This window comes from Rhinoderma darwinii, chromosome 1, assembly GCF_050947455.1.
Source record: "Rhinoderma darwinii isolate aRhiDar2 chromosome 1, aRhiDar2.hap1, whole genome shotgun sequence".
In the NCBI taxonomy this organism is placed as follows: domain Eukaryota; kingdom Metazoa; phylum Chordata; class Amphibia; order Anura; family Rhinodermatidae; genus Rhinoderma; species Rhinoderma darwinii.
Genome location: NC_134687.1, coordinates 149,548,755 through 149,574,490, shown reverse-complemented (window position 1 = coordinate 149,574,490; position 25,736 = coordinate 149,548,755). Strand labels below are relative to the sequence as shown.

The window sequence follows — 25,736 nt, the reverse complement described above, 5'->3', positions numbered from 1 at the left end:
ATATTTTGGTCATTATGTAATACTGATGACTTGGATATCACAATGATACATGCAAGTTGCCTTTCCCAATAAACACGTATGTTTGATCGCTGGGACCACCGCCAAATTAGTAAAGCAGACCCACAACACCCCCTCATCCGCACAACCGTAGTGAGGAGAAGTTTTAATGGAGCGGTCGTCACTCCAAAGTCTATGATGGTGACAGAACCAGCTGAAGTTGCAAGTTGTCTGTCAGAGGAGCTTTTCTGCATGTTTCCTCAAGACAGCACTTTCTGGTCATGTGCTCTTTCAGCTCAGATATACCATAGGGACACCGAGGATCATGGAGACCAATCAGAATCTTTATGAAGCCACAATGTAGATAAGATAATACTGAGCTGCCCCGAATACAGTGTAAGTAGGTTTTACTATACGGACAAAAGGTACATACAAAAAGGTTTCAGTAAAGGGGGTTTTACACAGGATGATTACCAGGCAGACGAGCGTTCATATAATGCTTGTTGCCTATAATTGCCCTGTGTAAACAGGGCAGCGATCAGCAAATAAACGAGCAAACGCTCGATCATCTGCTGGTCATATCGTTTTAAAAAAGTAAAAGATTATCGTTGTCGGCAGAATATCTCCCTATGTAAACAGGGAGACGTGCTACCGACATGATGATAATGTATGGGGACGAGTGATCGGAGTAATGACCGCTCGTCACCATCCATAGCTCCGTGTGACAGGAGCAAATGAGCCCCGATCAACGAGGTCTCGTTGATTGGCACTTGCTACACCGGCCGCCTATCGGCCTTTAGCAAGGAGTACCTATAAAACGTAGCTTTTATTAAGCTGGTGGAACTGTGGAAAAACACACATTTCATTAAGTAACACACGTGGACATACACTGGGATTGAGGTTCCCTTTGATCATATATTGACCCTATAAAGACCACATAACCAAAGTCTTTTATTAGGATCACATTCTGATGCTCTTGCTGTCCCCTATAGCCATAGTGGTCTAACCCAGTATTTAGTAATACCACCGGGCACCCGTTCCGAAAAGAACGACCCTATTACCCCTGGAACCTATCCCTAGTGTCCTCTTCTATTATTCTCTAAAAATAGAACTCCTGCTCCTACACCTATCTAGTAGTCGAACATTCTTTACTGTAAACACTTAGTGGAATACAAATTTTCTTTGTAGAGATACAAGTCAGAAACTGAGCACCTATACGTGAAAGTTGTTGAGTAGGCTAGACAAAAGGGGTCAACTGTCCTTCGGTGGGGTTTGATGGGTACATTTTAATATATTTGACTGTACGAAGGAGAAGTGAATCCCTATCACCAAGTCTACTGGCTAAAAGTCTTTCAACACTTTGCCATGCTACAATGAAGAATAAAATCAATAAAAAACAGTTGTAACTAAAGAAATGACTGACTGTTACAGCTTTAAAGAGGTAAACCCAGCTCGGACCATTTATGGTATATCTAAAGGATAGATATGACCCCAGTTAGGTTTTGCTACGCTGTTTCCGGAACTCCCACAGAAGTGAACGGGATTTACGGAAACATAGCATAGTGGGCTACACGGATTCCGGTAACTTGGAAACTCCTTAAACAGCATAGCTTGCGGTGTAATAATATGTGAACAGTGATTCATTATGAAGAAGGAAACCAAATGCACCACTGAACAGGGATTGACTGAATAACTATGAAGAACAAGAACAGTTTAACTTACGTCTCATTTTCCATCACAATGCTTTCTAGCTTTAACCTCATTTCAGCCATTTCAGCCTTTTCAAAAACATAAAACAAAGAGAAAGTGTAAAAGGACAGGAATAATAAAAACATGAAAAGAAATAGCATAGACGCCATTTACAGCTTTACATTCTTGTTCATTTATCACCAGCTGAATGTAGGCAGATAATGTACAGACAGGTTAGATAGATACCTGATATAAATGGAGTTGGTTACTCATTTCCTCTCTGTATTTGTCAAAGTCCCCAATTAGTAAATCCGCATTTCTAGAGAAAGAAACAGATTTGCATATTATGAGGGGAGAGGTTAGGATATATTTTGGTATGATCTGTGACTAATACCGTGCTGGCTAATGTTGTCAGTTTTCATAAATCCACCTTGATATAAGAATCTTATTTATAGGTCCAGAGAATATCTAAAATGCACCATTTTTGCTATGTTTATCCTAAATTAAAAGAGCTGTCCAGTGTTGTGTACAAGAGAGTATCCGGTCTTCTAGCAATCTAGCAGTGAGACATTAAAGTATCCTATAAAAACCAGTATAGTGTTGTGTGTTAAAGGGGTTTTCCAGGCACAAAAAAAAAAGTGATTTTCAATTACCAGTACATCCAACGTTATATACCTTTCTAATATAACTTAAGCAAATTTCTCCCACTTCTGTGGGTTCTAGTCCGAGCGCCGCAAGACCAGAAGTGGTAGTTCCTATATTACTAACTTCATGTCGATAGGCTCCTGCATTGATCAAACAGTCCCCCCCCCCTCCTGTCTCACCCTGTGTTCCCTATAAGGTGCGTGGCTGCGCACTTTCCACAGTCCACCAGCTCACTAAAGTTTAAAGCTTGCGCACGGTCAAGGGCAGCGGGCGGATGAAGTGGCATCGAGAGCTTCGGAGGGGGCTCCGGTGCTAGCGACAGCCACATTCACTTGTATGTGCGTCCTCAGGACGCACATACAAATGAATACTATAGGCTGCAGGCCCAGGGTTGCCAACCGTCTGTAAATTTACAGACAGTCCGCAAAAACTGGTGTTTTTTTATGCCGACCGTAGCACCGTGATTTTTCTGCAGTCTCCCAGAACTTTGCACTGCACGTGCGCCAAAATGTGCACGCACAGTGCAAAGGAATAGTAGGCTGCGGCCAGGCATATTTTCAGATTCTGCAGAATCTGAAAATATGCAGGCCGCTGCCAAGCGAGGTTGGTGCCCGGAGTGGACCAATCCAGTCACCTGACATGAGGTCAGGTGACTGGACTGGTCCAGTCCTGTGCCGTCAGCGACCCCAGTGAAAAGTAATCCTCCGCCGCATGACCACCTCCTCCTCCTAACGGTGAGTCGTGTCAAGCAGAGTGGAGAGTGTTAGTGGTAGGCTACCGCTCTCTGTACTGTTTGCACTAAGTACAAGGAAAGAGGGGAAGCGGTGTGTGTGGCCATCTGCAAGGGGGAGCGGTGTGTGCGGCCATCCGCAAGGGGGAGGGGTGTGTGCGGCCATCCGCAAGGGGGAGCGGTGTGGCCGGCCATCCGCAAGGGGGAGCGGTGTGGCCGGCCATCCGCAAGGGGGAGCGGTGTGGCCGGCCATCCGCAAGGGGGAGCGGTGTGGCCGGCCATCTGCAAGGGGGAGCGGTGTGGCCGGCCATCTGCAAGGGGGAGCGGTGTGGCCGGCCATCTGCAAGGGGGAGCGGTGTGGCCGGCCATCTGCAAGGGGGAGCGGTGTGGCCGGCCATCTGCAAGGGGGAGCGGTGTGGCCGGCCATCTGCAAGGGGGAGCGGTGTGGCCGGCCATCTGCAAGGGGGAGCGGTGTGGCCGGCCATCTGCAAGGGGGAGCGGTGTGGCCGGCCATCTGCAAGGGGGAGCGGTGTGGCCATCTACAAGAGGGGGCTGTGTGTGGAGTTATCTGAAGGGGGCACGGTTACCGATGGGGCCCTCTAATTGTGTTGAGCACTAAGGGATCGTTATCATCTGGATCACGAGTTTGTTTAGAGGATGGGGTATAGGTGTGAAGGATGCTGAAAAAGCGAGAAACCAACATGTCTGTGTGTCAAATTCTGCAGAGACAAGTCGTGGCTGGAATATGTCATCACAGTGGTGTGGCGCCATCTCCGGGGGGGGGGGGGCCGCGTGTGGCGACATCTCCGGGGGGGGCCCGCGTGTGGCGCCATCTCAGGGGGGGGGGCCGCGTGTGGCGCCATCTCCGGGGGGGGGGGGGGCCGCGTGTGGCGCCATCTCCGGGGGGGGGGGGCCGCGTGTGGCGCCATCTCCGGGGGGGGGGGGGCCGCGTGTGGCGCCATCTCCGGGGGGGGCCCGCGTGTGGCGCCATCTCCGGGGGGGGCCCGCGTGTGGCGCCATCTCCGGGGGGGCGGGGGGGGGCGTCCGCGTGTGGCGCCAACTCCGGGGGGGCGGGGGGGCGTCCGCGTGTGGCGCCAACTTCGGGGGGGCGTCCGCGTGTGGCGCCAACTCCGGGGGGGGGGCGTCCGCATGTGGCGCCAACTCCGGGGGGGGGGGGCGTCCGCGTGTGGCGCCAACTCCGGGGGGGGGGGGGCGTCCACGTGTGGCGCCAATTCCGGGGGGGGGCGTCCACGTGTGGCGCCAACTCCGGGGGGCGTCTCCGTGTGGCGCCATCTCCGGGGGGGGGCGTCTCCGTGTGGCGCCATCTCCGAGGGGGGGGGGGGTTCGGGGGCGTCCGCGTGTGGCGCCATCTCCGGGGGGGGGGGGGCGTCTGTGTGGCACTATCTATAAGGACAGTGGTGTAAGAGAGGAATTCTTTTATTGATGCCTATAATTGGTGTTTATAACGGTCATCTATTTTACTGCTGGACTTGTAATATTATAGTACTTAAAAATGTAATTAAAACTAATTTAAAGTAGGATTTCTTATTCTCTTATTTAGTCGCTATATTAGTGTTTACTGGGGGTATTACTTTTGGTCATCAGATCGCCCATCCTTGATGGAAACTCGCCCTGCTCCCTAACTGCTCTGCTCGGGAGCTGCCAAGACTTAGAGGGAACATTGTTCTCAACACGTCAGAGCTCTCGTAATCTAAGTGGGCTTGGCTTGTATTCCTCCTGTTGATGCAAGCCATCACTCTTGCTGCGTCTTCTCACCCACTTCTGCTTCCTTCCCACAAATTATGTCACCGGTAGGGAGAAGTCACGTAAGATATATGGATAGTGAGGGTGGGAGGGAGGAAGGAAGACAGACGATATTCCGCAAAGCGTCATAGGAATTGTAGTTTAGAGCAGCGCACTTAGCTAATGGACCACCCAGTCTGAGAACAGCTTCCTACTATCCAGTGATAAATTTAAAAAAAATTTGCCAATAACTCCAACATGACCGAGCGAACAAGAAACAGATTTCAAATGGATTGCAGGTATTTTTTTTACTTCACTGGAAAACCCCTTTAATTGCAGATAGTTGAGTTTACGTGCTTACCTTTTCTCAGCAAGACTGAATGAAGCAGTCTTTAAATTACCAGGAGTCTACAAAAAACAAAAACAAAAGATATGAAATTGCTATAAAGTACTTTATATTCTACTGTTTGTATGCATATGTATAGGAAAGACAATATGTTAAATGTATTGTATAGTAGTAGTTATACAGTAACTTTATAATAACAGACATTTGTAAATGTTTTTCATTATATTGTCTCAGACCCAAGTTTGATTATTTCTTAGCCATGATATAATTTTAGGCAAGGAAAACCTGAGTAAAGCAATAACCGTTATGGAATTCTTACTGCATTTATTTAATGAATAAAATTATCCAAAACTCATTACCTATGCCCATTTAAAGAGAATGTCCCATGTTCACCGGTGTTCCAAATTATTATGCACATTGGATTTAAGTGTCAAACATTTAATTATTAGTTTTTCAATTAAACTCATGGATGGTATTGTGTCTTAGGGCTCTTTGGATCATTGTAATCAATCTCAGACACCTGTGATAATTAGTTTGCCAGGTGTGCCCAAAGGAAAACTACTTAAGAAGGACGTTCCACATTATTAAGCAGGTCACAGGTTTCAAGCAATATGGGAAAGAAAAAGGATCTCTCTGCTGCCGAAAAGCGTGAAATTGTCCAGGGTATAGCACTAGGTACAAAAACACTGGATATTTCAAGAAAACGTAAGCATGATCATCGTACTGTGAAAAGATTTGTGGCTGATTCAGAGCACAGACGGGTTCGTTCAGATAAAAGGCATAATGAGGAAGGTTTCTGCCAGACAAATTAATAGGATTAGGAGAGCAGCTGCTAAAATGCCATTGCAAAGCAGCAAACAGGTATTTGAAGCCACTGGTGCCTCTGGAGTCCCGCAAACCTCAAGGTGTAGGATCCTTCAGAGGTTTGCAAGTGTGCATAAAGCTATCATTCGGCTACCCCTAAACAATGCTCACAAGCAGAAACGATTGCAGTGGGCTCAGAAGTACATGAAGACTAATTTTCAAACCGTGTTGTTTACTGATGAGTGCCGTGCAACCCTGGATGGTCCAGATGGATGGAGTAGTGGATGGCTGGTGAATGGCCACCATGTCCCAACAAGGCTGTGACGTCAGCAAGGAGGTGGCGGAGTCATGGCTGGAATCATGGGGAGAGAGCTGATAGGCCCCTTTAGGGTCACTGACGGTGTGAAAATTACCTCTGCAAAGTACGTAGAGTTTATGACTGACCACTTTCTTCCGTGGTACAAAAAGAAGAACCGTGCCTTCCGTAGCAAAATTATCTTCATGCATGACAATGCACCATCTCATGCTGCAAAGAATACCTCTGTGTCATTGGCTGCCATGGGCATAAAAGGAGAGAAACTCATGGTGTGGCCCCCATGTTCCCCTGAGCTCAACCCTATTGAGAACCTTTGGAGCATCCTCAGGCAAAATATCTATGAGGGTGGGAGGCAGTTCACATCAAAACAGACGCTCTGGGAGGCTATTCTGACATCCTGCAAAGATATTCAAGCAGAAACTGTCCAAATACTCAAATTCAATGGATGCAAGAATTGTGAAGGTGATATCAAAGAAGGGGTCCTATGTTAACATGTAACTTGTCCTGCTAAGTTTTTTTTGATTGAAAGAGCTTTTGATTTCTGTAAATATGACCTCCTGATGCGGCAAATTCAACAAATTACCATTTTAGTTCTCTTTACAACCTTTAAAATGTTTTGATCTCTGTTGTGCATAATAATTTTAAACCATGCATTTTGAGTTTTTTACTTCTAAAAAAAAATCTGTTATCATTAGGAGATTTGTTCAGTAAAATTTGCATTATACTCCAACGGTTGATGGCTTGAAGATTATAGTGACTGTCATTTGCATCGACTATTTAGGAAAATCAGTGAAAAAGAACATTTGCATAATAATTTGGAACGCGGTGTAGTCTCAATAAATAGCTGTAAGTCTGCAGAAGAGAACTAACGGGGCAGATTTACTAATGTGATAATGCCTGGACTGTGTCATAAAATGACAGTGAGTGAGAAGATAATCCCATCAATTCACAGGGAAGCTCTCCAGGCTCGTTCAGTCCTGGAATTCCTCATTGCAGACTGACGATAGTGCATGTGGTAGGCCTCCTGCTCTGTGCTACATATGGTAACCTGGGTTGTGAGCACATCAACCCATATGATACATTGGTTTTATTTGCCGTTGTACATTGCTGATAATCTCGAACCAGTAGAACTTTTTACATACAGCTCCGTTGCATTATGTTTTTCAAGTATTGATCTTGTTTTTTGACTACCTCTTTTTGATTACTAGCCTTGTTCCCTGATAAACCTGACAAATTTCAGGAGAAACACGTTGGAACGCAGTTTATTTTAAGTCAATCAGAGCCACCTCTCTAGACATACTGTTTTATTTTCTATCTTTCGCCTGGTGGTGGTGGTAGGTTTTTGCAGGGTATCATATCCCCCCCCCCCCATTTTTGCCTACCCATTGTTGTGCACAATCTGAATTTTTGCTTTTTCTATTTGTGCATTTGCCTATCTAGTTCCCACCTCTGTACCGGATATCCACTATAAAGTAGTGGCTAGGCCATTAATAGGGTATCGAGGGTACAGGTTAAAGGTTGGAGTCATCCCTTGAGTAGGGGTATTACCCAGACTAGGAAGGGTGACCCAATAAGGTATACCAGGGTCAGTTGTTTTTCTTGTTCTCTCAACTCAATGAACAAAAGACGAAAAAAAAAAAACCCCTCGTGTTTATTATTTTTTGCATCATTATTTGGAGGGAGAATCACTTTCTTTTTTTTATTCTGATATATTGATTAAAGGTTACGTTGTACTGTGTCATTTTTTTGGTCAGCTGATTTTTTTCTGTGATTTCTTTGACTACATAATCACGGACTATACTTTTGGCCTGCCAAAGCCGCTATATTTGTTTGGTTCTGTGAGCATACCTTTTACCAGCAGTCAACATTGTATTCAGGTGTTCGTTGTGAATGTGAGAAGACCATTACTTTTGGAGAGCAGTGATTTCTAATTTCCCCAATATAATGGCAGACACCACTAGGTATAACCAAGAAGCTTACTGAATACAGATTTATTATTGAAGGGGTTGTCCACCACCGGGCAACTGATGACCTCTCAACCGGATAGGTCCTAGGAATATGATCTGTCGGGGACCGACACACGAACCCTGCTCCTGCAAGCACCGGACGTCCATGCTGGAAGCAGACGGCTCTGGTCACGGAATAGTGGCCAGGCTGCAGTACTGCAGCTCTGCTCCTATTCGAGTGAATGGAAGCAGAGCTGCAGTTCAGCAGCACGGCCGCTATGCAATGTACGGAGCCAATTGCTTCCGGCTCCATACACTGCATACTGTGCAAGGACATCCGGTGCCCTCAGGCAGCCGGAACAGCTGATCAGTGCAGGGTTCGGGTGTCAGACCCCCACAGATCATATACGGATGACCTATCAGATGTGCAGTAGTGGACAACCTTTTTAAGTTCAACTGGATTTTAATAAATGTATTTATAGTAAGCTCCCCCAAGTGGTGGATGCAGGCATACAGTATTGTATCATTTAACTAGAACTTTGTTTAAAGGAAGGCAGGGGTTTGGAGATCTATATCAGAAAAAAACAGAGCTCCGATCCCTATAAAGATGGATTATGAAATTAATCAGCACAGAACTTTGGACCCAAAAACGAAATAATGTTCATAGTTGGAGAGTTGTGTGGATGTTCTTCTGGGATGTTTCTTAATTTTATGGATGGTAGATAAGTTCTGGCAGGCCAGCTACTCCTGGGAAAATTCACAGTTAAAATTCCTTTCCATATGGAGATAATGAGTCTCACTGGTTTGATGGAATCCAAGATCCTTAGAAATAGTTTTCTAACCCACTCAAGACTGATCTATATCTATCTATCTATCTATCTAAACATCTTTTTTCCCTTTCCTTTGATCTTGGCATAGTGTTCCTGTAGAAATGTTGTGTTGATTACATCACAGTCAATCATTTTCAATCTATAAAATAGGTATATGATTATCTTGGTCTCTAAATACATGTAGTAATAATTGAATAAATGTGTAAAGTGGGGCATTCATTTGTGTTAAAAGAAAAAAAAAAAAAAAGAAGGAATGGGAATGTGGACACAAAAAAAATTCAATTGATTAGCCATAACAGAAAATAGGAAGAAAACGCAGGTCATAAAAATTTTACTCCAACATAGCATTACCAAGCACAATAATAGGTATAATTTTTTTTTTAAATACACATGTATATAGTATTTCTTAACACACAAAATCTCTTTAACCCCTTAAGGACGCAGCCTTGTTTGCGCCTTAAGGCTCAGAGCCCATTTTTTGGAATCTGACATATTTCACTTTATGTGGTAATCACTTCTGATTGCTTAAAACCTATCCAAGCGATCAGGAGATTGTTTTCTCGTGAAACATTGGGCTTTATGTTAGTGGTAAAATTTGGTCGATATATTCAGTTTTATTTGTGAAAAATTGCAAAATAGAGAAATTTTTTTTTTTTTCATTTTTCTGAATTTAACTGCAGGGCTTTGTAAAACAGATGGTTATACCACCCAAAATAGTTACCAGTTCACATTTCCCATATATGTCTACTTTAGATTGTTCAAAAAACGATGCCAATCTTATTTTTCTTGGACGTCACAAGGCTTAGAACATAAACAGCAGTTTCTCATATTTTTAAGAACATTTCAAAAGCCATTTTTTTAAGGTACCTGTTCAGTTCTGAAGTGGCTTTGAGGGGCCTATGTATTAGAAACCCCCATAAGACACCCCATTATAAAAATGATACTCCTCAAAGTATTCAAAACCGTATTTAGAACTTTTTTTTAACCCTTTATGCATTTCACAGGAATTAAAGCAAGGTGGAGGTGAAGTTTGCAAATTTCATTTTTATTGCTTAATTTAAATTTAATTCAATTTTTTTCTGTAACAGAAGGTTTTACCAGAGAAACACTACTAAAAATGTATTGTCCAGATTCTGCAGTTTTTACAAATGTCCCACATTTGGCTCTAGTGCGCTCGTGGACTAAAACACAAACCCCAGAAGCAAAGAACCACCTAGTGCATTTTGGGGCCTCTCTTTTATTAGAATATATTTTAGGCAGCATGCCAGGTTTGAAGAGTAGGAATCTCCCAAAAGTGACCCCATTTTGGAAACTACACCCCTCAAGGAATTAATTTATGGTTGTTGTTACCATTTTGACCCCACAGTTTTTACAAAGCACGCATTTGAATTGAGCTGTGAAATTAAAAAATGATAAATTATTTTTTTCCAATAAAATTTAATTTTTCATCAAAATTTCTTATTTTCACAGGGAGTAAAATACCCAATTGCCCTATTTGTCCTGAGTGCAGCAATAACTGCCGTTGGGGCCCATGGGAGGGCTCAGAAGGAAAGGACCACCATTTAGCCTACTGGGGATTTTGTGGTGCGAAGTCATGTATGCAGAAGCCCCTGAGGTACCAGTACAGTTGAAATCCCCTAGAAGTGACCCCGTTTTAAAAACTACACCCTTAAGGCATTCATCTAGAGGTGTAGTGAGCATTTTGACCGGAGATATAACCTCATAAACTGTAATGTGGGTTCTCCCGGGTACGGCAATACCCTACATATGGCGGATATCAGCTGCCTGGACACACAGCAGGGCTCAGAAGGGAAAGATGAGGGAGATAAGCTGTGCGGAGTGCATCAGGGTAAGTAAAACTGGGGTAAATTAAAAATAAAGGGATGTATGATACATTTTAAAACCCTTTCATACAGAGCCCTGGTTATTCGGGACACGTGTCACATTGATATATTGTGTCCTTCCTTATCCCCCTCTTATAGCAGACTTTGAACCTCTTGACTTTTTCCCTTCTTGCCAGTTTGGGGAACTTCTCCTGGAAAGTGTTGCCCTGGTACGATGCGTGTGGCCTCGCTTCCAGAAGTACTGGGATCCACCCTTCTTGGTCCCTAAAGATTAGGTTCTGGATAACAACCTCTTGAAATTCCAGGAACGTTCCCGTCTGGCCTGCACATCGATGTAGCACGTACGCATTGTACAATGCCATCTGTATGATGTGCACAGCCAGCTTCTTATACCACACCGCATGGCGCTGTAGGGCTTCAGGACTTGATTTGACAAGTCCACCCCTCCCATGTACCTATTGTAATCCAGGATGCAGTCTGGTTTTGGGATTTCTGTACTGGTACCTCGTCCTGGTACATGGGTACTGGTGTGGCCATGTATTGTTGTCAATACAAGGACATCTCTCTTGTCTTGTACTTGACACGAAATATGTTGCTGCTGGATTGTGCCCTACTCTCACCCCTTCTGAGTGTTTGCCCAAGCAGAGTCTTAGGGAGGCCTCTCAGATTTCTTCTAGCATGCCGCAGGACTTCTGGAAGAGAGGCACTTGAAGAGTGGGACGCTGGTATAAAAATTATCCAGGTTTAGGTGGTAACCCTGGTCCAGCAGTGGGTGCACCAAATCCAACACAATTTTTGCATTAACTCCCAGTAAGGGGGGGCATTCTGGGGGCTGAATACTTGTGTCTTTCCGTTCATATATCCTAAATTTGTAGCTTATATATCTTCACGCCATACCTTGCCCTCTTACTTGGCAGGTACTGGCGGAAATTGAAGCCTACCTTTAAAATGTACCAAGGACTCATCAATGGAAATAAAATTCTCGGGGGTGTATGCTTGGGAAAACCGGGCACTGAAATGGTCTAATAGGGGTCTCCGTTTATACAAACGGTCAAAACTGGGGTCATCTCGGGGTGGACACTGCTCATTATCAGTATAATGTAAGAAGCGAAGTATTGCCTCATTTTTTTTTTTTTTTAGGTTTCAGTTCAGTTCTGAAGTTGCTTTGAGGGGCCCATATATTAGAAACCCCTATCAAACACCCCATTTTAGAAACTAGACCCCTCAAATTATTCACAACAGCATATAGAAAGTTTATTAACCCTTTAGATGTTTCACAGGAATTTAGAGCAAAGTAGAGGTGAAATTTACATATTTATTTTTTTTTGTCAGAAAATCCTTTTTATAAATTTTTTCCTGTAAAACAGAATATTTTACCAGAGAAACGCAATTTAATACTTATTGCCCAGATTCTGCAGTTTTGAGAAATATCCTACATGTGGCCCTAATGTGGTAATGGACTGAAGCACCGGCCTCCAAATCAAAGGAGCACCTAGAGGATTTTGAGCCCTCCTTTTTATTAGGCACCATGTCCGGTTTGAAGAGGTCTTGTGGTGCCAAAACAGTGGAAACCCCCCAAAAGTGACCCTATTTTGGAAACTAGACCCCTTGAAGAATTCATTGTAGTTTTCTTGGGGTGCATGCGGCTTTTAGATCAGTTTTTATTCTATTTTTAAGAGGCGTGGTGACTAAAAACAGCAATTCTACTATTGTTTTTTATAGCGTTCACCGTGCGCTATAAATTACATATACACTTTATTCTGCGGGGCGATGCGATTACAGCGATACCAGATGTTTATAGTTTTATTTACGTCTTATGGCGTTTGAACAATAAAATACTTTTTGTAAAAATAATTTACTCTGTGTTGCCTTATTCTAAGAGCCAGAACTTTATTTTTCCATCAATAAAGCCGTGCGAGGACTTATTTTTTGCGTAACGAACTGTAGTTTCAATCAGCACCATTTTTAGGTACATGCGACTTTTTGATCTCTTTTTATTCCATTTTTTGGGAGGTGAAGTGACCAAACAATTGTGATTCTGGTACGGTTTTTTATTATTTTCTTTTACGGCGTTCACCGCACGGGATAAATAACAACATAATTTTGTAGTTCACACCAATTATGTATAGTTTATTTATTGATTTTTATTAATAATAAAGGACTGATAAGGGAAAAAGGGGGATTTTTACTTTTAAAACTTTTATTTTCCTATTTTTACACAACTTTTTTTTACTTTGTTCCACTAGGGAACTTGAGGGCAGGAGGCCCTGATCGCTATTCTAATACACTGCACAACATGCGTAGTGCAGTGTATTAGAGCGGTCAGCTACTCGCTGACAGCAAGCATAGTAGGTCCTGACTTTGTTAGGACTCTGGTTGCCATAGTAGCCATCACCGCCATGTAGCGGGCCGTCGATTTTGGCTAAACCCCTAAGAAGCCGCAATCGCTATTGAACGCGGCTTCTAAGAGGTTAATCAGCGGGGACCTCCGCAATCGGTCCCTGCACACTGAGTGGTGATACCTGCTGTTTCCGACAGCAGGCTATCACAAATCAAACATGCGCCGGGGAAAGATGGCGCCGTGTCAGGTCAGTACTATTACTTAGCTGAGTGCGAACGATGTGCTCAGCACGACGTAATAGTACTGAGTGGGAAGGGATTAAAGGGAGCCTGTCACCAGCATTTCAGCTATTAAACCAATAGTACCTGGTGTAATTGGGTGAAAAATAAATACATTTTCATGTAACCTAGAATTATCTTCTAAGTAGGTTCTGCACCTTACGTATTCCATTTTTTTTAGTGTTCCTGTGCCGTATGCTAATGAGCAAAAAAAAAAAAGAGTCATATGTTCATTCTTCAAGCCTTTCCAAGTTTACCCTCCCTTTGATTGACAGCTCCTAGTCTACCTACAGCACACACGAAATCCCGCGCTTGGGCATCGATGTCCTGTTCTGGTGTGTGGATTGGAGTTTAGGAGCTGGGATAACGGCAATGAACTTTTGACAGCAGCGGCCAGCGAGGGGTGAGTAGAGTTCAATAGGTGAAATTCTGGTGACAGGTTCCCTTTAAAGTTTATGTTTATCTTTGATCACCATTTTACAGGTAATAAAAAGTTAAGTGACTTTGTAAATACATTGCATTAGTGATCTTGTACAGATCCGGAGTTACAGCCTGAATTATATTCCAGATCTGCATTTACAGTTCTGCAAACTTCACAGCATCGCTTGCTCACTCCGTGCCTGCTCAACAGGATCTGTACAGTAATCTGATATAAGAAAAACTAAAGTTTCCCAATGCATTATAAATCACCACCTGAGCTGTTAAGTTTGTTGTTAGACACATCCCTATTGACCGTTTCCAAAAACATCCAGCAGAACTAAGAAAACAGTTCTGAACAATAATGTAGGCTGTAACATAGGGTCAGGTCAAGATTAGTGATGCAATGGGGGGGGGGGGGGGGGGTGTATTAGTTAAAGCTGGCATATCATACACCAGTCTTAAAGGGGTTTTCCCATCAGAGACATTTGACATATCCACAAGATACGTCATAAATGTCAGATTGTTGCAGGTCCTACCTATCTCTAGAACGGGGCCCCCCTAAACCCTATATTCTACGGCTCTGGGTTGTGGCTGAATCGTGCGATTTCTGACCACGATTTACAGACACAGCGTAGCTCACTGAGCTACATCGTTTCCGTAAGTCCCATAGAACTGAATGTTACAGAAACAGCATAGCTCGCATGATACTCTGCTTCCGTACCTGCTATTGACTACTATGGGAATTACGGAAACTGTTCCGTAATTCATAGTTGGAAATCACACTTCAGCCTCAACACAGGGCAGTAGAACACTGTTTAGTGGACTACGTTCTAGAGATAGGTGCGGGTCCCAGAGGTGGATATGACATTTATGACATATCCTGTGGATATAGAGCCAAAAACAGGACATTTTTGAAGCAGCACAAGACCCGTGTTCCTGGTGCGGTGCATGCTGTCCGGCCAGGCAAACCTTCTCTGGCATAATGTAATTTCCAACCAAAGCAGTAAGACAACAGCACACGTCTCCAAATCTTGAAAAAGACCCTTCACTCACTGCGGGTCGAAACGTTGCCTGTTTGTCGCAGGATGTTTTGAGAATAAAACCTTTTTGAAGATTTGGAGACGTGTGCTGTTGTCCTACTGCTTTGTTGGATATCCTGTGGATAGGTCATAAATGTCCCTCATGGGAAAACCCCTTCAATGGAAGGAAAAGTTTGAGTAAGATGTAACATGTATTAAGAGGTGAACGTTTCTTAATAATGGTGTTGCATCTTTAGGCCGACCATGCGCCACAATTGTGGCGCAACGACCGTGGCATAGCGCCATCCATTGGACACCTCACCACTCTTCTCCTCCCCTCCAGGGCCCCCCAGCAAGCCAATGTCGCTCATACAAAACCCTGATGCTGAGCAGTGTCAGGGCCTTATATGTGACACAGCACTTCAACATCAGTGCTGCGTCGCACACAACGTCCAGGTAGGGAGTAAGAGGATCGGTGGATTAAAAAAAAAAATTCTATTTTTTTTTTTAAATTAACTGTTTAATGGGAGGAGGCGAGGGTAGTCTGATCAGCTGGAGGGGGCAAGGTACGAGGCCCAGCATGGGCCGCTACCTTGCTACGCCCCACAGAGTGAAATTTATGCCTGCTAGGAGTTAGTAGACTTCCGCTATAATTTACGCCAGCTTAATGGCGGAAATAAATTTGTCTAGCTGGAGCGGCCTGCCCCCTATTCAGCAGACACGGGCCCTTGCCAAAAAAGTAGCGAGGGCGGCTTAAAAAGGCCAATAGGCCCTTTTGCGACTGACGCCAGAAAACTGACGTAGAAAGGTTGATAAATCCCCCCAATGCATTCACAAAGCTGTTCAACCGTATATATGTGAATTATAAGAGTATTCGAAGTCACTGAAAGCACAAAGCCTCGTGCATTTATACAGGTCATGGCACTCAGAGGAGACTTGATATTCTTAATAAGTTATAGTAGGTGGCATAATATTCCTTATAATAAACACCTCAGGTACTGCATAAGACTACCAGGGAGCTTCCCGTCCACTATCTATTCACGGACATGAAGTTAAGTTATGTTCTGCAGCAGCTGGGACACAGTAAGGCCAGGGCTACACCTAGACTTTTTGTAGTACTTCATAATTGATTTTAACTATTGACCTACAGCTGAAGTCCAAATTAGTCCATTGAGTTGCGTGCAATCTTGGACTGCAGCGGTCACTCAAAAGTTCAAATAAATGATGTAGTACTACAAAAAGTCTAGGTTTAGTCCTGCCCTTGCATATAATACATTGCATACTGGCTATTTAGCAGAAGTAGTATTAAAGGGGTTGTCCACTACCTGACAACTGATGACCGATCCACCGGATAGGTCATCAGTATATCATCGGTGTGGGTCCCACACCGATCAGCTGCTCTGGTGGCCTGCGGGCACCGGATGTTATTGCACATTAGGCAATGTACAGAGCGGGAAGCAGTTGGCTCCGTACATAGCATAGCGGCCGTGCTGCCGAACTGCAGCTCTGCTCCCATTCCATGACCAGAGCCATCTGCTTCCGCATGGATGTCCGGTGCCCAGAGGCAGCCGGAGCGGATTAGGTCATCAGTTGTCCGGTAGTGGACAACCCCTTTAAGGAGAGGAAGCACCTCATGTAAGGTGGCACTGGAGAATACATTTCCTGCAGATGTTTGACAGACTGCTTCTGCAGAAATACAAGAGCAGCAGCACTACAACATAAGCATGTGAGGATTTAAAAGAAAAAATAGCATCCACAGACTGATAAAAAAAATGCATATTGTGGTGTAGGATAAGTAGATAATATCTATAAACTGTAAAATGGTGTTAAAAGTCAGACATACCCTTTTAGTCCTTTATACTATGAAATATATGCAATACCTGTAGTACATCATGTCCAGAAAAGTCCATTTCTTCAAACTTCTTTAATCTCGCTCCTAATTTTTGGACTAGAATTAAAAAATATATATCACTTTATGAAAACAGAAGGTAGAAGCACAGAGGTTACTTTGTGTAGGTTTGTTCAATAATCCCAATGCATTTACAGAACGTTACATAATGAACACTTTATTTCTGCAAGTTTTTGTAAAAGGAGTACACAGTATATTTAAATATGTAAACCTTTGAAGCCTTTTTTTCTTTTACGAAGGCCTCATGCACACGACCGGAGTGGTGTGCACGGCCTTGAATTGCTCCGATGGCCATGGAGTATCACCCACGGGCCGCCTGCAAATCGCGGGCTGTGCACATGGCCACGTCCATTCTTTTCTATGAGCCTGGACCGCAAAACACGGCCGTAATAAGACAGGTCTGTTCTTCTTGCGGTCCAGGCTCCTGGGCAATGCACGGACCGTGGAAACCACAGTCGTGTGCATGGGCCCATTGAAATGAATGGGGTCGCAAGTCACCCTCAGATTTGCGGGTGAACTGTGGCCGCAAAAATATGTTCATGTGCATGGGGCTTAAAACTGTGTATTTTAGGGTGTTGTGCAACTTCGTTATGTTATTCATAACTTAGATGTGATCGATAACTGCTAGATCACATGCTGGACCCGCTGTCACTGAAGAAGTCAGTCCCGCTGCCCGTCTTACCGATTCAGGTTTCAGTGCACGATACAGGATACGTAATCTGAAAAAGTACAAAAAAAAATTTAATAAAAAGAAAACTCCAAAAAGTTGCACAACGCACTAAAATACACTGTTTTAGTGATAAAAACAAAAAAAAAACAAAAGACAAAAAAAAAAAAAAAAAACGTCAAAAAGGCTTGCATAGCCTTAACGGATAATGGAGATTCTTCCAATATAGGATTACTCAAAAAGCACGTCACCATTTATCAGATATAATTAGTGTTAAATTACTATTTCATCTCAGGTAAGTATTTATTTAAATTACGTTCCTATTTGTTTAACTGTTCCAATTTTATTTAGAACAGAATTTCGATAACAGTTGCTCTTTAATCATCTGTTAACGGTTTTATTCGTTATAATTAATGTCACATTATGTTCTCATGGGAGGATTCAATTAAATAATATTTCTTAACGTTAGTGTCTTACTGAGCGTTTTTTCTGAATATTTAGAGGCAAATGAGTCTAAGGGTCAGTTCACACGTTGCGTAAATACTGCAGATTTTCCACAACGGACTTAGTTGCAGAAAATCTGCAGCAAATACAGTAGCAGCAAAGTGGATGAGATAAAACAAAATTACATCCACACGCTGCGTAAATACGGAGCAGAAAAATAGCTCAGAAATTGACCTGTGGTGCGGAATTTTATTCCACAGAATGTCAATTGTATTTGCGTATACGTTGCTTATTTGTTGCAGGTTTCCCCATTGAATTCAATGGAGAGATAATGGCCGCGACAAATAGCAGTTGTTGAGTTTTGCGCGGCGGGTTTGCAGCGAATCCGCCGCAAAAAACTCAGAAAAATAAAAAATATCATACTTACCAACAAGTCTGTGCTCCTCCCTCTAGCACGGCCTCCTGGAATGACGTTTCTTCCCATGTGACTGCTGCAGCCAATCACAGGCTGAAGCCGCTGTCACATGGGATGAAACGTCATCCCAAGAGGCTGGCCTGGATGACGTCAGAGGGCCGGCCTCCTGGGATGACACTTCATCCCATGTAACTGCCGCTGCAGCCAATTACAGGAACAATAAAACGTTATCCCAGGAGGCCGGCCTGCTAGCAGGCTGGCTAAGTGCTGCAGTTTTCCAGAGCGCACATTCCAGGCGAAAGTCTGCGCCACAGTTTGGTGCGTTTTTTTTGCCCGGAGTTCCCTGGGTGCTTTTATGCAGCATATCCGTCCAGTGCGAACTCAACCTAAAGGGTTTGGCTGTCTCCTAATAGGTCTGAAGATTGGAGTTCAAGAGAAGGCTTAAACCAATGACATGCACTATATATGTCAGGTCACATGAAAGGCCAGTCAGCTGTTCGTATATAAAAGGAAGCCGGTAAATTATGCATTCTAAGAGGGTCAGTGAAAGAACCCCTTAATGAATATTCTAGAGCAGCCATTATGGTTGGCTTCCCACTCTGCAGCTAACCGATTCCACTGCAGGCGAGATGGTGGGATTACATGGCGTCAAGTCAAATGAGTGGACGGACATCTAATACAAAGCTATACAGGGACTTGTAATTTGCAAGAAACATCAGGGGAGATTTGTTAAGACTGGCGTTTCAATGCTTCCAATTAAGAAATTTGGCGCATATGGGGCAGTCCTAAAAACAGAAAAATAATAATATACGTCTGCTGTGAGCAGGTGTAGATTTATGCTACAATTAACACCATCTTCAGATTTTAAAAATGATAAAATGTCGGAAACTTGCTGGCCTGCCCAGTTAACCACACCCACTTTTCTCACCACTTTTTAAAAGTGGTGAGAGGAAAGAAATGTCGCACAATAATTTGCGACATGTGCCATAATTTAGTCAAAAAAAGGGAGTATTGAAGCAGCACAAGTCCCGATAACAGGAGCGGAGTTAAACCCAATCTGGCGTAATGTAATCCTCAGAATAAACATGGTTGAACAGCAGCACACGTCTCCAGGAATTCAATCAAAGGAATCTTATTAGTCAAACATCCAGCAAAATAATGGCAGCGTTTTGACCCGTGAGATTCTTTAAAATCTAAAATTTAATACCACTTAGAAGAGATGGGCCTTTTTAATGCTTCAGGTGACTTCATTAATACATATTGCACCTGGGCTATCTCCCTCTATGTAGCATTTGGTCTGTCTGCGTCCTGTTGGAGGTTGTGTGTGTACCTTCCTTCATCAGTAAGTTTCGGCCCGTTCAGTGATGATATATATATATATATATATATATCGATTCTTCTACTGAACAGTACTTTAACTCTCTGAAGGAGAAACTCTAGCACCCTGGAAAGGGTTAAAACGGAGGTTGGAAATAATAATTAAAAAAAAAAGATAAATGGCATCAAGATTTAGAGGACGATCGAAATGAAAAAATATATAATTGGCAGAGCAATCATTTTAATTCCTTTGCATCTCAACGCCGAAGGAAATCGAAGAAAACAAAGACTGGTAACTTTCTTTACACGACCAAAGATTCTGATTCTACGGATGATTCGGGTCACACAGCTTTTTTCCAAGGGCCCCATGGGACGCAAGCACCAGCAGGAGCGTAAGAGGACATCTCCGCATGAAGTAGAGACCCCCAATGAGGAGGTATCCCCCCCCACGGGTGAAAACTTAGTGGTAAATATGTCCTCTGTAGCCCTCTTGGATGATCATTTACATGTTCTACAGAAGGGATTGTCATTTTGCTCGGATACTCACATTGACTGGTTCGAACCCAATTTGGATCGGAGGAATTTTTTCAGACGTTTAAATTTGAAAGTATTATATTCGAATGAGACTGATGATGTGCTACATGACAAGGTTGATTCTAGTTGTATGTTTCAAGCGAATACGTTTGGTCTTAGACCGGTTAGCAGCTACATCCCTCCATCTAGTCCAGTCATTTTCTAAAATTGTGCTAAATGAAATTAGGGCATTAAAGGAACAAACCAAAGAGAATGCTAGAATTAATCCAAAACTCTCTAAAAGAGATCGGAAAGCCCTGAAGGATCTAATGGGCAACAAAGCGATTAGAATAAAAGCAGGCAGACAAGGGGGGGGGAGGAACTGTGATTATGGATACTACTATGTATGACTCAGAGATACATACACAGTTAGCATATACTGGAGGTGTATTGCATACTATCTAAAGATCCAAAATTTGATCTATTAAATGAGATCAATGGCATGGTTTGGGAAAGCAGTGGAGCAAAACATCATTGATCACAAATTGGGAGAATTTCGAAGAGTGGACAATCCAATCACACCACTACTATACACACTCCCTAAAATCTAGATGCTCCCCAGGAGGGAGCCCAATTGTATCGGGAAGGGGCTCAGGTTTTCAACAACGTTACAATCTTTTTAGATAAGGTCTTGAGACTATGCAGTAAAAGCCCCTTCTTATAAGTAAAAGTATAAGAAGTAAAAGCCCCTTCTTATAAGTAAAAAATAAAAAAAAGTTATAAATAAAAAGTTATCCCTTAATGGGATAAAAAAAAACAAAAAAAAAACAATTTTGCATAAAATATTTTATTGCCCCTAACGACTGCCCACCATATTTTGACGGCAGGCGGTGCATGTGCTTAGTCTACAGCAACTTCTTTTGGTGTCGCTGTAGAAGAGGCTGACGAGCGCTCCTGTGAGCGCTGATCCTCTAAGCAGGAGCTGTAACTAACAGCTCCTGATCTTAGAGAAGCCTGCTGAATACAGCTGAGGTCGGAAAACAGTCAGACCCCAGCTGTTTAACCCTTTGATCGCCGCGGTCTGTGACCAGATCAAGGGGTACTTCCCTCTTTGATTCCCTCAATTTCTTTCACTGGAAACCTGGTGACATGATCAAAGAGCAGGGACTCCCTCTGCAGTCAGCCCTGGGCACCTAGAAAGGACCCCAGGGCTGTTTGTTCCCTTTGCCTGCGGTTAGAGCAGCACATAGTGTGCCCTAACAGCAGCCGGTGTCATTGTGACACAGTATAATGTATTAGCATACAGGAGTATGCTAATACAGAAGTAAAAAATAAAAAAGTTATAAATAAAAAGTTATCCCTTAAAGGGAGAATAAAAAAAGAAAAAAGAAAAAAAAACAACATTTTGCATAAAATATTTTATTGCCCCTACACTAGATAAAAACAAAAAACCTACACATATTAGATATCTAAATGACCGTAATAACCTGAAAATTAATCCAACTGGTTATTTAGCGTGAAACATGAACGGGATAAAAAATAAAGAAAAACGATGCAGAGAATCGCTTTTACCTATATTCACGCCGTAAAGATATTTTTTTTCTGCCTGTGAAAAAATATATACAATTTCCCCCCGCATAAAACAAGGCCTTATACGGCCACGTCAATGAAAGAAAAAGAAAAAAAAGTTATGGCTGCTGAAATGCAAAGAGGTAAACACTGAAAAATGTAGCGGTCATGAAGACCTTTTTTCAGGCCCGGTCATTAAGGGGTTAAAGATATTACTGTTTTGTTTTTTTTTAAGCGGTTAAAAAGTGTTGACTATTGGTACTCCACTCCTTGTCTCGTTTGATGTTGTGGCGCTATACACTAGCATTGAACATGATAGAGATTTAAAAGCAGAATAAAATATAATACTTTGGTATACCCTCAGTGTAAAACGGACAGGCAATTAGGCCATGCCTCTGGCCTAATAGATTGCGTCGCTGGGTGTACCGATGAGGTGACAGAGGGAGCTCCCTGTCAAACACATTAGATGCCGCGATTTCCATTGACAGCGGCATCTAACGGGTTAAACTGCCGGAATCGGAGAGCGCATAGATAACGGAGGTAGCCTGGCTGAGTATAACAGCCATTCTCCTGCCGCTGATCTCGTGGGTACAGTGGCTGGTCGCACGAGATCAGAGTGATGGATATATCCATCGCTATGCAGGAACTAGCTCCTGCTTGTGACAGATATGCCAGTCATTCGTCGTTCAGGGGGTTATTGCCAATCAACAAATTGTACAGTTTGTTATGTTTATGGGATATACACACACACATTTTACTTTTTGGCACATTTCTATTTTCTTTAACATTTAAAAATAAAGGAAGTTATCTATTAAATAAATAAAGTGTGTATAAATAAGATGTTCACATGACAGATTTTTCCGAGATTCCACTGCAGAAATTTGAGGCTGACCCTTGGAATTCTGCAACGATTTTTCAGCAAAAACAGCGGGGTTCCTGCACGCAGATTTTCCCCACTCTATGGGGATTATCTGTGGGCGTCTACACTTTTTTTTAACCCTTTCAGGACCAAATTTTTTGGCCTTCAGGACCAGCCCCATCTTTTCAAATCGGACATGTGTCAATTTATGTGGTAATAACTCGAATGCTTTTGCCTATCCAAGCGATTCTGAGATTGTTTTCTGGTGACATATTGTACTTTATGCTAGTGGAAAAATTTGGTCAATAAATTCATTGCTTATTTGTGAAAAACAAATTTAACCCCTTCCCGCTCCTTGACATACTATTACGTCATGGCAGCTGTATCGTTCGCGCTCCATGCCGTAATAGTACGTCTCGGGAGTAACGGCCGTTTCGGCCGTCCTCCCGACACATACAGGAGCTGTGACGCTGCTGTCTTGTTCAGCAGCTGTCACAGCTCCTACAGCGGGGACCGATCGCTGTGTCCCCGCTGATTAACCCCTTAAAAGCCGCGTTCTATAGAGATCGCGGCTTTTTAGGGGTTAAGCTGCCATCGCCGGCCTGCTACGCGATAGCGGCCGGCGATGGTGACTATGGCAACCGGACACCAAACAATGGCGTCCGGCTATGCCATAGACGGAAGCCTAGTGGGTCCTGACAACGTCAGGACCCACTATGCTTGCTGTCAGTGAGCAGCTGACAGTTCTAATACACTGCACTACGCATGTAGTGCAGTGTATTAGAATAGCGATCAGGGCCTCCTTCCCACAAGTCCCCTAGTGGGACAAAGTAATAAAGTAAAAAAAAAGTTAAAAAAAGATGTGTAAAAATAAGAAAATAAAAGATTTAAAAGTATTAAAAGTAAAAATCCCCCTTTTTCCCTTATCAGTCCTTTATTATTAATAAAAATATATAAACAAACAAATAAACTATACATAATTGGTATCGCCGCGTCCGTAACGGCCTGAACTACAAAATTATTTCATTATTTATCCCGCACGGTGAACGCCGTAAAATAAAATAATAATAAACCGAACCACAATCACAATTCTTTGGTCACTTCACCTCCCAAAAAATGGAATAAAAAGAGATCAAAAAGTCGCATGTACCTAAAAATGGTACTGATGGAAACTACAGTTCGTTACGCAAAAAATAAGTCCTCGCACGGCTTTATTGATGGAAAAATAAAAACGTTATGGCTCTTAGAATAAGGCAACACAAAAAGTGAATGATTGTTTACAAAACGTATTTTATTGTGCAAACGCCATAAGACATAAAAAAAAACTATAAACATCTGGTATCGCCGTAATCGTATCGCCACGCAGAATAAAGTGAATATGTCATTTATAGCGCACGGTGAACGCTGTAAAAAAAATAGAATAAAAAAACAATAGTACAATTGCTGTTTTTTAGTCACCACGCCACCTAAAAATAGAATAAAAACTGATCAAAAAGCCGCATGCACCCCAAGAAAACTACAATGGATTCCTCAAGGGGTCTAGTTTCCAAATTGGGGTCACTTTTGGGGGGTTCCACTGTTTTGGCACCACAAGACCTCTTCAAACCGGACATGGTGCCTAATAAAAAAGAGGCTTCAAAATCCACTAGGTGCTCCTTTGCTTCGGAGGCCGGTGCTTCAGTCCATTACCGCCCGAGGGCCACATGTGGGATATTTCTCAAAACTGCAGAATCTGGGCAATACGTATTAAGTTGCGTTTCTCTGATAAATCCTTTTGCGTTATAAAAAAAATGGTATAAAGAGGATTTTCTGACAAAAAAAATATGTAAATTTCACCTCTACTTTGCTCTAAATTTCTGTGAAACACCTAAAGGGTTCATAAACTTTCTAAATGCTGTTGTGAATACTTTGAGGGGTCTAGTTTCTAAAATGGGGTATTTGATAGGGGTTTCTAATATATGGGCCCCTCAAAGCAACTTCAGAACTGAACTGTAACCTAAAAAATAAATAAATGAGGCAATACTTCGCTTCTTACATTATACTGATAATGAGCCGTGCCCACCCCGAGATGACCCCAGTTTTGACCGTTTGTATACACGGAGACCCCTATTAGACCGTTCCAGTGCCCGGTTTTAAAAAGCATACACCCCAGAGAAGTGTATTTCTATTGATGAGTTCTTGGTACATTTTAAAGGGAGGGTTCAATTCCACCAGTACCTGCCGGGTAAGAGGGCAAGGTATGGCGTGAAGATGTATAAGCTGTGCGAGAGTGCATCAGGGTATACCTACAGGTTTAGGATATATGAAGGAAAGGCCACCCCCAAACCAGACTGCATCCTGGACTACAATAGGTACATGGGAGGGATGGACTTGTAAGATCAAATCCTGAAGCCCTACAGCGCCATGCGGTGTGGTATAAGAAGCTGGCCGGGCACATCATACAGATGGCATTGTACAATGCGTACATGCTACGTCGATGTGCAGGCCAGACGGGAACTTTCCTGGAATTTCAAGAGGTGATTATCAAGAACCTAATCTTTAGGGACCAAGAAGGGGGGGGCACCCAGTACTTCTGGAAGCGAGCCCACACGCATCGTACCAGGGCAACACTTTCCAGGAGAAGTTCCCCAAACTGGCAAGAAGGGAAAAAGTCAAAAGAGGTGCAAAGTCTGCTATAAGAGGGGGATAAGGGAGGACACAATATATCAATGTGACACGTGTCCCGAATAACCAGAGCTCTGTATGAAAGAGTGTTTTAAAATTTATCATACATCCCTTGGTTTATAATTTACCCCAATTTTACTTACCCTGATGCACTCCGCACAGCTTATCCCCCCTCGTCTTTCCCCTCTGGGCCCTGCTGTGTGTCCAGGCAGCTGATAACAGCCACATGTAGGGTATTGCCATACCCGGGAGAACCCACATTACAGTTTATGGGGTGTATGTCTCCGGTCAAAATGCTCAATACACCTCTAGATGAATGCCTTAAGGGTGTAGTTATTAAAACGGGGTCACTTCTTGCGGGTTTCAACTGTACTGGTACCTCAGGGGCTTCTGCATACATGACTTCGCACTAGAAAATCCCCAGTAGGCCA

The 25,736-nt window shown here is 43.1% G+C and overlaps 1 protein-coding gene across 2 annotated transcripts in view; it reads right to left on the bottom strand.

The window, feature by feature from the left end:
* The window catches only part of SCLT1 (sodium channel and clathrin linker 1), a 188,538-nt gene that overhangs the window by 132,261 nt on the left and 30,541 nt on the right, over positions 1-25,736 (bottom strand). For both annotated transcript variants that reach the window (XM_075860446.1, XM_075860445.1), the window contains exons 3-7: positions 17,540-17,576; positions 16,829-16,896; positions 5,166-5,212; positions 1,933-2,005; positions 1,720-1,775 (exon numbers count right to left, since the gene is read on the bottom strand). In XM_075860446.1, the coding sequence (XP_075716561.1) occupies positions 1,720-1,775; positions 1,933-2,005; positions 5,166-5,212; positions 16,829-16,858 (206 nt within the window). In that variant the 5' untranslated portion in view covers positions 16,859-16,896; positions 17,540-17,576. The remainder of the gene's footprint in view (positions 1-1,719; positions 1,776-1,932; positions 2,006-5,165; positions 5,213-16,828; positions 16,897-17,539; positions 17,577-25,736) is intronic.